Here is a 14294-nt window from a genome sequence, read left to right as displayed (position 1 = left end):
ATAAAAACTTCAAGAGTTTTGATATAATGTTCACTCTACTAATGGCTCTCAAAGTTGTCAAGAAATTTTATCAGAAAGAAAAGCATTCAAAATTTGGATAAACTTATTTCCTGAAGTAATTGTCATAAAAACCAATGCTTTTCGGAAACTGCGTTCTGTTAGTTTCTTTGTGGGATCTACAAAATGTAGCTTTCATGAGTGGATACCTCTTGAGATAATTACAGCAAATTTTGCACCAGTAAATGTTTCTTCGATATCTCAGGAAGGTTACTTCTAATGCAGTTCATTCAACATTCCCTGAAAGCAGCATGGTTTTTGCTACCAAGATACATCATGCAAAAGTTTGTGAATGAAGGAACACAGTAGATTTCCGCATATTGAAGTTTCATGACTGTAAAATGTACTTTCATAGCAAGCAAAATTACAGTATGTCCTGCTGTGAAACAGTAGCAATTTTTAAACATCACAGCTTTGTTTTTTTGACACAGCTTGTCTTTAAAACTGATCATCTCTTTTTGTGCTAGCATGTAAAGTCAGACAATTCCATAACAAACAAGGGAATGTAATCTATTTTTCTCCTGCTACATACATGAATTTAATAAAAATTGAAGCAGTTAATACTGCTGTGCCATGTGCTGCGCCATATATACCGAGTGCCTTGTTGAAAATACGAATAGATGTGTTGGATTTACATATTAAAAACACTTGCCCCTAATCGGGAAGGAAGTAAGAGTAGCATCAATAGAGATGGTACTTAACCTCAAATTGGATAAGAATGGGGGGAGGAAATTAGGTGGCTGCTTTTTATTCAAACTGTTCACACTCATCCTTCAGTTCCTACTCTTATGTGTGAATTTGCTTCTCCTCTGTTATTTTTGCATTTTAAGTTAGCTGCCTAACACAATGTCAGTGTTAGCTGGAGCTATTAAAGTGTTGGATTCATTTGTTTAGCTGGTTGGTCAAAGTATCTGATTAGAACACTGAGGACCAAGGCATGATCCCAGGTACCCTCAACAATTTTTCCTTATGAGTGGACTGGAATGTGGTCAACACAGCCTCATGAACACAACTGAGATGTGCTGCTCAGGTTTCAACTGCCAACCGCATACCACTCCAGTGTTTCTGAGTGCCTCATTGAGGAAGTAGAGTTAGATCTGGTAGCAGTATTATACAGATCCGTTCTCTCCCACCATTGAAGTCTCTTCTTCTTCTTCTTTGTAGTTGCTGTCTGAAGGGATGTTCTTCAATTTCTCCTGCAACATGGTGAGCTTTTTTGTACCAGTTGTGGAGCAATCTTATATGGTACCATAATGAAGTTAGTGGCAACAGCCTTGCCGCAGTGTATACACCGGTTCCTGTGAGATCACCGAAGTTAAGCGCTGTTGGGCGTGGCCGGCACTTGGATGGGTGACCCTCCAGCTGCCATGTGCTGTTGCCATTTTTCGAGGTGCACTCAGCCTTGTGATGCCAATTGAGGAGCTACTTGACCGAATAGTAGCAGTTTCGGTCAAGAATACCATCATAACGTCCGGGAGAGCGGTGTGCTGACCCCACGTCCCTCCTATCTGCATCCTCCTCTGAGGATGGCACAGCGGTCGGATGGTCCCGGTAGGCCACTCATGGCTTAAAGACGGAGTAATGAACTTAGTGCCATAATTTATCTGAGATGATTAGTCTACCTGGAAACAGAGCTATGGACCAACTATCACTCTGTCCATTTCTGTTTTGCCAGACTGTTCAGTTATGGCCTGCTGCTTATCAACTGAAACACTGTCTACTGTTCAGAATTTTTTTTAAAAAAATGTTGTTTCCATAACATAGTTAGCAGACAGCTGCCTCTAATTGTCTTAGTAGGCCTCTTCTTCCATGGTTAATGCGAGTAGGGCCAAGGCCAAACAAAACAGAGCGTGACTTGTTGATGCCTTCACCAAATTTTGCAATGCGAACAATGGTTTCTTAAGTAACCTCATCTAGTATTTGTTTATGGTAGCTTCATATTTATGCCAACAAAGTGCATGTTCTTTCCTTTGTCCAGCATAAGAAAGAAAGAACAGAAAAGGATAGGAAAGAAAAAATGTAGAAAGACAGAAAGAAAACAAGTAGCTTACAATCTGATTATTTTTCAATATTTTTTTTCATAACTTTTGTTATTTGATTGAGTACACACACAAATGATTTGATTTGTTATAATTTTGAAAAACTAATATGCCATAAATGGTCACATACAGTTCAACCCATTTTATAAAAAGTTTAATTAAATGATGGGAGACTGCTGAAACATGCTCCCTATATTACTGCCCCATAGTATGTGAGTAGATGTAGAATACTGGAGTAATGATTCCACAACATACAGCCAACTGCGTAACCCTCAGAATGAGTGTATACTTTCTCCCTTTTCTCCATGATCATCACAGTAATAATAATCATCATCTTCTTTCTTGTACCCTTTTTTCTCCTTGCTAATACATAGCCTGTGGCATACACCATACTATAATTTTCTATCATGATTTCACTACCAGTGAATTTTTCCTGCAGTTTCTTTCAACATGGATACTTATTTATGCACAATTTAATCAACTGCAATTTCTTTGGAGCATCTATATGATATCATATTGGAAAGCAGTACTTGTCATTTTCCTAACAAGTCAAAGACATTTTTGTGGTACTTGTTTGCTAATCAACATTTACAAATAACTAGAAAATGCTTAAATAAAATTATACTTTTTCTACCCTTATATTTATTGACCTATTTGTTGTAAAGACAAATGATCAAAGATTTAAAATTTAATTTCTGTTTAAGAACCAAAATAGGCTAATCATCCTTTCTTTACATTAAAATTTTAAGTAAACCATACTGTATTGATTTTGCAGAAGAAAGCTGTCCAGGCTTTAAAATCACCTCGTCCAGAGCCAGAGAGGACACCACAAACACCAAAGCGACCAGCTGAGGCTAGAGATGCAAGAGAAGTGGCAAAGAAGCTCCTGAAGTCAGGTGCAATAACTGCTATACCAAAAGCTCCTCAAAGGCCAGAACAGGCTGGATTTAAAAGACCAAGAAATCTCAAAAGAAAATTTCCGGGAACTGAAAAGACTGTTAGTGGTTACCAGCCATTTTCTGCTACACATCCAGAGGATCTAGAAGCAGATAACAGACCTAAAGTTAAGGTACAGCTCATTTTATAATGCTAGTTTATCATGAAAGCCATATGCACTCTTTGCTGCTCCTTTGTTGCCTGTGATTGTACATGTCATGTATAAACACTTCAACCTTAATTAATTTTCTAAGAACAGACCCAAGACTACTGCAGTCTGTCAGAGGGTGAGAGCATATCTCACTGCATGTGAAAAATTATGAATATGTCAAAGACCTTTTTATGTAGGTATACTTCAAAGTAGGTTCCAACAGTTGTTCCAGTCCCCAGCTCGTGGTCTAGTGGCTAGTGTTGCTGCCTCTGGATCACGGGGTCCCGGGTTCAATTCCCAGATGGCTTGGGGATTTTCTCTGCCAGAGGACTGGGTGTTTGTGCTTTCATCATCATCATCTTTCATGACAGTGGCTAGATTGGATTGTGTAAAAATTGGACTGTGTCAAAATTGGGACTTTGTACGGGCACTGATGACCTCGCAGTTGAGCGCCGTACGAACCAAATATCAGTCACTCCTGTAAAAGTATCTTCTTAAGAGAGTAATATATAAAAGCATAATAATTTTTCATAAACTTTAAGATAAGTGTTCACCAAATGAACTAGTTCTACATTTCTGTCTGCTTCCAAATGTCACTTCTGTTTGCTGACTAATTATCATTTCTTCTTCTTCTTCTTCTTCTTCTTCTTCTTCTTCTATCTTTGCAGACCAGATAGGGGCTATGTTTAATTTTATATCCTCTTGTAAATGTTACCTTATACTTTGATGCTACATAGCAAGTATAGCTTTCAAATTTAGTTCTGCGAGTGAAAACCATCCACATAAACTACTGATCATTTGATGTATACAATTTATGTTAACTGAGGTTTTTATAAAAATTAAGAGTTTTACACCTAGCCCTCAAAACTTTTGATCTGAGAAATGTGCAAACATGAACACTCAGTGTATATAAGAAGACTGTGGACTAATAGCAATGAAGAGAATGGATAATAGTAAATGTGTGGGAACACGGGCACGGTGCTTTAGTGATAGAGATCATTGTGTAATATGCTAAATTAAGCATTAAAATCCAGACATTTTCCAGTTGTCAGATGGAGAAGCATAATGGTACAGGTTTCAGGTTTGCTAATTCTTCCAGAGACACCATAGGACTTGGTAAATCCATTGAACGGAATGGATAGTGTCTTAAAAGGGTTTATAAGATTAACATCAACCAAAAAAATAAAATGATGGTTGTGAAGTTTACTCAGATTAAGTTAGGCGATACTGAAGAAATTAGATTGGAAAATGAGACACTGAAGGTACTGTATGAGTTTTGCTATTTGGACAGCAAAATAAATGACTGACTGAAGTAAAGGGATTATGAAGAGCAGTTCAGTAACAGAAAGAAAAGTGTTTCTGAAACCAAGACATTTGTTAGCATCAAATATAAATGTAAGTGTTAAATGGTCTTTTTAGAAAGTATTTGTCTGGAGTATAGTTCTACACAGAAGTGAAATATTGATGGTAAACACTAAGACAATATGAGAATAGAAGCTTTGAAATGTGGTATTGTAGAAGAATGCTGAAGATTAGGTGAGTCGGGTGAGTAACTAATGAAGAGGTATAGCAATGGATGTCAGAGAAATGGGCTTTATGACACAAATAGATTAAAAGAAGGAATAGTTTGTTAGGGCACATCCCAAAGCATCAAGAAATAGTTAACTTTGAAACTTCCTGTTACATTAAAACTGTGTGCCAGACTGGGACTCAAATCTGGAACATTCGGCTTTTGTGGGCAAGTGCTCTGCTGACTGAGCTATCCAAGCATGGCTCACAACCTACCCTCACTGCTTTACTTCGATCAGTACCTTTTGTGCTATCTTCCAAACTTCACAGGAGTTCTCCTGCATACCGTGTGGGATTATTACTCTTGGAAGAAAGAATATTGTGGAAACTTAGCTTAAGACAGTCTAGAGGATTGCTTTCAGAATGAAGTTTCACTCAACAGCGGAGTGTGCACTGATTTGAAACATCCTGGCAATTTAAAACTGTGTTTTGGACTGGGACTCCACTGCAGAGTGGAAAGTCATTCTGGGAATAATTAACCTTGCTTTTCATGGGCAAGCCCTCTACTGACTGAGTCATTACTGCTAAACTGGTTGAGGGCCCTGACATTTACTAAAGAATACATATTCATGTGGTCTGTGTAGCCAGATCTGCAACTGGATTGTTGACTTGTTGATTAGCAGAACACTGCACTTTATCCAGTGTGGAGAGCCATCCTCAGATACGGAAGTAATTCTGGGTGTATGTGAGGTGAGTGTGGTTGGGCTGTTACTGTTTGTATTATATACAGGGTGTGTCATATCTGCTTTTATAAATTTTTGATGAATTTGTCATGTCAAAACTAGAGAGAGTTCTTATATCTTCATATGCCGGAAAATCTTTCATTTTGTGTTTTAATAATAGTTTATAGTTAACGTGTTTCAAAGTGAAATTCAAAATCTGAAATTTTTAACCAGTAATTAATATTCCTTTTTTTTTTAGACAGTCGAATATTATTGCCGATACAAGTTAATCTGCAAATGCACGTATTGTGTCCTCATTGATAATTTGTAGGTGACAAGCCATGTCTACATGCGATATGTGCATACATTTGAGGGTAATCTTGCCTGAACATTTCACAGTAATGATAGTGGGATACTTTTTAAGGGTTCATTTGAAACACGGCAGGATATTTGTTTTCTGTGAACAGGCAGATATAATTTTTGCATGCAGCCTTCTGAAAGGTAACAGATATGAAGCTGCCCAGATGTGTCAGTTTAGATTTCCAGACAAAAGACAACTGAGTCATACCAGTTATGCTGCTGTTTATCATTATGTTGCTGTGACAGATTCTTAACACCACTAATTGTGTACTGAGATGGTCGGTAAAAATTCACTCATGCAACTTGTAACCTCCCCCCTTACTTATCGACCTTAATGACAGTGAAAAATTAAACCGCGTGCACCTAAAGGAAATTTGGGAAAAGCAATTGTCACCGAAGTTAATTTGTCGGTAAAGAGGGAGGAAAGGCTTACATCTTTATGAAGGAAAAATCCAAATGAAACTGGTTGAAATTAATTTTGAGAAAAGGGTAAAATTAATAAAGAAAGTAAATGTGCAGCCGTTACATTAACAATTAATTGGTGTTATTAGATATTTGAGATTTGGGGAAAATTACGGTTGCCAGTCCTATGGACAACTACTATAATAACTGAAAATGAAAGATTAATGCACATATAATCAGCACTAAAAGCGTGGCAACTGAAGGTTGACACGTGTTGTGTGAAAACTGAATGTTTGTCAGAAGTAATAAATTTCGCTACACTCTGACTTAATTTAGCAAAAGAATTAATAAAACCAGAAAATTGAAAGTTAATTTAGTGACTGAAATTAATAGTGAACTTTGTTTCTGAAGCACTACGAAATTCAATAAAATAAGGTTAGTCTTGGGATCCCTCGACAATCATTTCAAAAGCTACTTGAATCTATGCAATTTAGAAATAAGAGATTTAACTTTGAACTTGAATTAAATGATTCTAAACAATTAACAATAGTAAAATTTAGTACGTACCAAGCTGAGCTGCAATCACAGGTAAGCTAAAACATGGTAACAAAACTCACACTCTCAATTTGTGCTTGTGTAATCTAAATATTGTAGCCAGCTATGAATACTTAAACTGAACTTTGAAATTAAAGCAGTGAAATGGAATGATATTACTTTAATGCTGGTGTTTGAATTTCAACGACACACGGGTTCATTCCGGAAAAGGAAGGGACCCTGCTTGGTAATGCAATTGGGACAAAGAGCAACAAAGGTTCATGCTACGTTGCTGTAATTTTGTGAGGCAAATTAAACAGTCTGAAAAGCTGAGGTCTGTCATACAGTTCTAAAACTTTATGTGCTTCCAGTCTTCCTTGTTGGTTGATTGAAGGTTTGAAGTCGTCGATCGAGGAGGTGGCGACAGTCACTCATTGTCGGCCGTCGCTGTTGCAGAAGCTGGATGTTGGCACACCTTCTCGACACGGTCACCAGGCGAAACAGGCTCTTGATGTGCACCAGCTAATGCTTCCCGTCCACGACACCGTGTCAGAAACTATCATAGCAAGTCAAGTGCAATTACATGCTGCCAAACCCCGAAAGCGCGGCAACTCGGGGGAGCGTCACACAACACCCTGCTCCACCGCCCTACTCCAGCCAGACACTCTCTGCCCGCACTCCATGCGGCAGAGTTAACACTACCAAAGATCCTAAACACTTTGGTTCTCCACACGACCTATCGATGTAATCGTACCAGACGAAAGCGTTGGTATGTTGATAGACACACAAATAAACACAAACACACACACAAAATTCAAGCTTTCACAACCCACTGTTGCTTCATCAGGAAAGACGGAAGGAGAGGGAAAGACGAAAGGATGTGGGTTTTAAGGGAGAGGGTAAGGAGTCATTCCAGTCCCGTGAGCGGAAAGACTTACCTTAGGGGGGAAAAAAGGATAGGTATACACTCGCGCACACACACACACACACACACATATCCATCCGCACATATGCAGACACAAGCAGACATTTGTAAAGGCAAAGAGTTTGGGCAAAGATGTCAGTCGAGGCAGAAGTATAGAGGCAATGATGTTGTTGAATGACAGGTGAGGTATGAGTGGCGGCAACTTGAAATTAGCGGAGGTTGAGGCCTGGTGGGTAACGGGAAGAGAGGATATACTGAAGGGCAAGTTCGCATCTCCGGAGTTCTGATAGGTTGGTGTTAGTGGGAAGTGCTGGCCTTGCGCCAAGGCATGTTTAGCCACAGGGTGATCCTCATTACCAACAAACACTGTCTGCCTGTGTCCATTCATGCGAATTGACAGTTTGTTGCTGGTCATTCCCACATAGAAAGCTTCACAGTGTAGGCAGGTCAGTTGGTAAATCATGTGGGTGCTTTCACACGTGGATCTGCCTTTGATCGTGTACACCTTCCGGGTTACAGGACTGGAGTAGGTGGTGGTAGGAGGGTGCATGGGACAGGTTTTACACCAGGGGCAGTTACAAGGGTAGGAGCCAGAGGATAGGGAAGGCGGTTTAGGGATTTCATAGGGATGAACCAAGAGGTTATGAAGGTTAGGTGGATGGCGGAAAGACATTCTTGGTGGAGTGGGGAGGATTTCATGAAGGATGGATTTCATTTCAGGGCAGGATTTGAGGAAGTCTTATCCCTGCTGGAGAGCCACATTCAGAGTCTGATCCAGTCCCGGAAAGTATCCTGTCACAAATGAGGCACTTTTGGGGTTCTTCTGTGGGAGGTTCTGGGTTTGAGGGGATGAGGAAGTGGCTCTGGTTATTTGCTTCTGTACCAGGTCGGGAGGGTAGTTGCAGGATGTGAAAGCTGTTTTCAGGTTGATGGTGTAATGGTTCAGGGATTCCGGACTGGAGCAGATTTGTTTCCTACGAGGATCTAGGCTGCAGGGAAGGGACCGTTTGATATGGAATGGGTGGCAGCTGTCGTAATGGAGGTACTGTTGCTTGTTGGTGGGTTTGATGTGGACGGATGTGTGAAGCTGGCCATTGGACAGATGGAGGTCAATGTCAAGGAAAGTGGCATGGGATTTGGAGTAGGACAAGGTGAATCTGATGGAACCATAGGATTTGAGGTTGGAGAGAAAATTCTGGAGTTCTTCTTCACTGTGAGTCCAGATCATGAAGATGTCATCAATAAATCTGTACCAAACTTTGGGTTGGCAGGCCTGGGTAACCAAGAAGGCTTCCTCTAAGCGATCCATAAATAGGTTGGTGAACGAGGGGGCCATCCTGGTACCCATGGCTGTTTCCTTTAATTGTTGGTATGTCTGGCCTTCGAAAGTGAAGAAGTCATGAGTCAGGATGAAGCTGGCTAAGGTAATGAGGTAACAGGTTTTAGGTAGGGTGGCAGGTGATCGGCGTGAAAGGAAGTGCTCCATCGCAGCGAGGCCCTGGACGTGCGGAATTAAATTTCGGCATCAATGGTTACACGGATGGTTTCCGGGGGTAACAGATTGGGTAAGGATTCCAGGTGTTCGAGAAAGTTGCAGTAGCTGTGATTTGTCCAGTACCTCGCAAAGAAAAGAGAATATAGCTTTTTCAGTTGTTCAACAACATCTAAAGCCAACTGTACATTTGACAGCAAATCGTGTGATATAAAATTATCAACCATCCCTACATACACAGTCTTTTCAATAACTTTAGCAAACACTGATGGCATAGAAATGGGTCTAAAATTGTCTACGTTATCCCTTTTTCCCTTTTTATAAAGCACCTTTACTACTGAGTACTTTAATCGTTCAGGAAACTGACCGTTCCTAAAGGAAAAATTACAAATGTGGGTAAATACAGGGCTAACATGTGCAGCACAGTACTTTAATATTCTGCTAGGCACGCCATCATATCCATGAGAGCTCTTAGTCTTCAATGATTTAATTATTGACTCACTTCCCCCTTGTCTGTATCACAGAGGAGCATTTCAGACATCAATCTCGAAAAGGTATCTGCCAAGAAAGTTATATGCATTCCTGTAGAAACTAAATTTTTATTTAATTCACCAGCAGTGCTCAGAAAATGGTTGCTAAATACTGTACATATATCTGATTTATCAGTAACAGAAATATTTTTGCTGCAAACTGACTTTATAATGTCAACCTTGTGCTGCTGACCAGACACTTCCTCCACAACTCACCAAATGGTTTTAATTTTATCCTGTGAATTAGCTATTCTATTTGCATACCACTTACTCTTTGCCTTCCTAATAATATTTTTAAGCACCTTACCATATTGTTTGTAATGTGCTACTGTAGCTTGAGTATGACAACTTCTAACATTTTGATATAATTCCCGCTTTGTTCTACATGATGTCCGTACCCCACTAGTCAGCCACCCAGACTGCCTATTACCGCTAGTACCCCATTTAAAATGTCTTGATGGAAAGCAACTCTCAGGGAGCATGAGAAATGTGTTAAGGAAAGCATTGTATTTATCATCTATGTTATCGGCATTATAAACACCGTGCCACTCTTGTTCCTTGACAGTGTTTAAAAAACTCTCTATTGCTGTTGGGTTAACTTTCCTACATAGTTTGTAATTATATGTGACATTTGTTTGAGTACAAAAGCCTTTTAGTGTTAAAATTTGTGCATCATGGTCTGAAAGGCCATTCACCCTTTCACTAACAGAACGTCCTTCTAGTAATGAAGAATGAATAAAAATATTATCTATGGCTGTGCTACTGTTCCCCTGCACCCTAGTTGGAAAACAGTCTGCATCAGATCATATGAATTTAGGAGATCTACCAACATACTTTTTCTTGCACCATCATATACGAAATTTATATTGAAGTCACCATGTATAACTAATTTCTGGTATTTCCTACATAGTGAATCAAGAACCCCCTGTAGCTTGAGCAAAAATGCTCTGAAGTCAAAGTTAGGAGACCTATAAAAAACAACAGTTAGAAGTTTAGTTTCACTAAATTCAACTAATGCTGCACAACTTTCAAATATCTGTTCAGTGCAGTGTCGTGATACCTCTATGGACCCAAATGGAATACTGCTTTTTATGTACATAGCCACTCCCCCACCCCACAAGGAACTCCTTGAAAAACAGCCAGCTTATCTGTAGCCTGGTAAAGGAAGTCTCTGAATTGTCAAATTATTTAAGTGGTGCTCCACTATACCAATAATTTCAGAGTCAACATCTATAAGCAGTTCACTAACTTTATCTCTAATACCTCTTATATTTCTTCTCTACTTGGAAACATGACATCCTCTGAAGGTGAGCCCTTAGTTAGAGGGATTTCCTTTAAGCAGGTCAACTGACTGCAGCTCTAACACCAACTACTACAGGAATTTTTCCATGAGTGGTCTCACCACCACCCACCATACTGTCACCTATAAGCTTAGCCAGCCTCCCCTTCCCATACCTATTGAGGTGCAGGCCGTGCCTAGTGAAACCCGACCTACTGATAGACCCAACTAGCACCACTGAAATATGACCCATGCCTTCAGCCATGACCGTTCTCTCCAGCCCCATGTTAATGCACCTAACAACTGCGTTAAGATGAGGCCAAACATGACGCTGAAACAGTTGCGTGAAGTGCACATTAGTGCCACCAGTTTGAATAGCTATCTTTACTAGGTCACCACCTACATCATATTCCCCATCCTTATCAAGACTGAGACTGTTCCCTGCTCCACCCACTCCACCCACTATCACTATGTGATCCTCCTTCGTAAAATTCCTACATAACTCCTCTACGCTGTCAGTCACCTGAGCCAACCCTGCACTAGGCTTCACAATGCTGTTGATCTGGTACTCACACCCCAACACTTCCTGCAACTGCTGGCCCACACCTCTACCGTGCGAATTACCTAGCAGCAGAACAGTCTTCTTTCTGTTGGACTTTGCAACTGACCTAGGCCTCCTAATTGTTGACGACTGGTGCATGTTCCCTACGACTGAGTGTTCCACTTGGGGCAGGGGGGGGGGGGGGGGGGGGTGAACTGTGCTTGTCTTTACTGCATTTGAGTTTGGCCTGTTGGAGGACTGTGAACCGTGCATGCTGGTTGTTACCCAAGTTCTGTGTGTGCGTGCCTGTGACGAGAATGTTTTCTAAATAATTTGCTGTGCATGGCACCCTACAGATGAGGTGCTCAAGGTGGCACTAAAAGTGGCCAGAGCACTGGAAATGCCAAATAGAAGTCTGTTGTACTGAAACAGTCCAAAAGGAGTATTGATCACTGAGAAGTGTTGGGAATCCTTGGCCATGGCAAACACTTCACTGACCATGAGGAGGTCATTACGTCCTCTAACTTGGGAATAGGGTAAGCATCTATAACAGAGTGAGCCTTAATGGTTGTCTGGAAGTTCCCACAAATGCACAATGTGTTGTTTGCTTTTTTTTACAGTAATAATGGGGGATATCCATTGCCTATGTGGAATGGGAGTGAGAATACCCCCATCCTGCAACTACTGTACCTCAAGCCAAAATTTGTCTCTGAGTATGTAGGGAACATTTCTGGCTTTGAAGACCTTCGGTGTCACTGGTAAGAGAAGAGCCACATGTACCTCAAAATCTTTAACACTCAAGTATTTCTCACCAAAGGGAGTGGCAACTAATAAAACACTGGCTCCAGGAAGGGAGCTTTTGATGGCAGTGTCTGTCTGGCTGCTGAGTCTTTGCTTGCATTGTGTGAATCTGACCTGGGTGGAGGGGGGGGGGTTTTGACTAGGGGTGAGGGTGGCACTTTGTTCATGCTGGGAACACTTGGTGTGATGGGTCCTGCAAGATGGTTGATGACCTGAGAGAGAGTTCAAAAGTTCTGATAATCGATAGGCATGTTTCTAAGGAAGGGCTCTCCAATTTAAGGAGATCCCTGCATAGTTCTTCGTTTGGGGCAGTGCAAGGGAATGATGTCCAGGAACCTGGAAGCCACGCATGATTGCTTACACTGAAGATTACTGCTCTGTATACAGCAGTTTGTCTAAGACTTCACATTAACTTTATGGCAGCTGAAAAATTTGTGGCAGGCTGCTGCCACATGCACATGGGAGTCAAAGAATTGTAACAAACTAGACTTCAACCTGTCATAGTCCAGACTGTGTAGTTCCACTTCCAAGTTAAGTTGTTGCAAGAGGTGGTAAATGCCTGTGCCTGTGTATGCCAGAAAAGAGGCGCACTGCTGGGCATGATGCTATGGGCTGAGAAGTGCTGTTTCATGTGTGTCACGTAGTTCGCCCATGGCTGGACCTTCTTGTTGAACTACTGGAACAGCAGGGGCATCATCCGGAAGGCCTTGACCATTTTGTTGATCCAAGAGAGGCAGTCAGAGAGCTCCATAGATGAAGAGGAGATAGCCACCAGCCACATGGCCAGGAATTTGTGGGTGTGCTGCATCTGATGGAGCAGTAACAACACCTGGGCAGTGACTTCCACCAGTTCCTTCATACTGGAAGCAATGCGACATTAATTGTTTCTTGAAAGTGGAAAAACACCCGTCAAAACATTGTATACCTGGCTCAAAGCACATGCCTAAGACACTGATTAGAGATTTTTTTTTTAAAAAAAAGAAAAAGAATTCATTACCAACTGAAGTATTCACCAAAGACGGCAGAGGAAAAATACACAGGTAGAAAATGAATATGAAGTTTATTGTAACACACATAAACAATCTTCTCTGACAGGAGTTAATTTAGGACATAATAATTGAAAACAAGTCGCTTCATGTATATTGAAAGAACTATAATAAACTCCAAAGAGCTGGAAATGTCACTGCAAATTGAGAGTTTCAATATCCAATGTCCATACACTAAATGTGCCATTATCAAGGTCCAAAAGGGACGTGCAAAAGTGTAAATCCTGAGAGAATGAACAAAAGTTAGTCCCAAAGGGACACAGAAAAGTTTGAATCTGGTGTAACACCAAGGAAAAACAAAGACAAATATTACAAAGTCCAATTTCTGGTCACAGTGTCAGAGGCCACGCCTCTTTGATGTAGAGACCGCAAACGGTTGCTCAGTAGCTGGCAGCTCCTAAAGGCAAAGGTTGACGTGGATGGCCTCATCGTCATAGCAGCGGCTCCAGACTGAGATCCTGATAGTGGTAATGCTTTTTCATTCAATGCCTGGTGCGGGAAACTTTCTTGGAGCAAATTCCTTGAGCATAGCCCAGCTGCCAGTTTAAATACCGTGCCCAGGCCCCAGGATACTGCAAGTACTATTTTCATTCACATGGCCCATAGAGAATAGAAGTTCAATAGGGACCAGTGACCTCTGGTGACACTGGGGTTGCAGCCAGGCGGTATGGCTGAGTGCAATCATCCCTTGTATGTCATCTGAAGAGCTGTCCTCTGTGAAGCCCATACCAGCTTAACCTATCTGTGGTGATTGTTGCTGGTTGAGTGGGTGCAAGGCCTTGACACAGCAGTTAGCTTAGATGTTTGACCTGCTTTCCCCCACAGTGCAATAGACATGTTTTGATACAGTGCTGCTCATGTATTCTGTGGATGTCTCCATTCGCAACTGTTACTCTGTTCTATTCACACAGTAACTTTTCAAAGTTTGGTTTATGTAGTTACAGTAATTGTGGTCTTTTGCCATTCTAGT

At 40.9% G+C, this 14294-nt stretch overlaps 1 protein-coding gene and 1 pseudogene across 1 annotated transcript in view; both read left to right on the top strand.

Annotated features, from left to right (window-relative positions):
* Positions 1-14294, top strand: part of LOC124546286 (negative elongation factor E) — a 64484-nt gene that overhangs the window by 8758 nt on the left and 41432 nt on the right. Inside the window, exon 2 of the mRNA XM_047125025.1 lies at positions 2872-3165. Within this exon, the coding sequence (XP_046980981.1) occupies positions 2872-3165 (294 nt within the window). The remainder of the gene's footprint in view (positions 1-2871; positions 3166-14294) is intronic.
* On the top strand, positions 1322-1438 carry LOC124556366 (annotated as a pseudogene).

This window comes from Schistocerca americana, chromosome 1 (assembly GCF_021461395.2).
Source record: "Schistocerca americana isolate TAMUIC-IGC-003095 chromosome 1, iqSchAmer2.1, whole genome shotgun sequence".
NCBI classification, from domain to species: domain Eukaryota; kingdom Metazoa; phylum Arthropoda; class Insecta; order Orthoptera; family Acrididae; genus Schistocerca; species Schistocerca americana.
The sequence above is the reverse complement of the archived record's forward strand: the minus strand, read 5'-3'. Positions and strand labels throughout refer to the sequence as shown.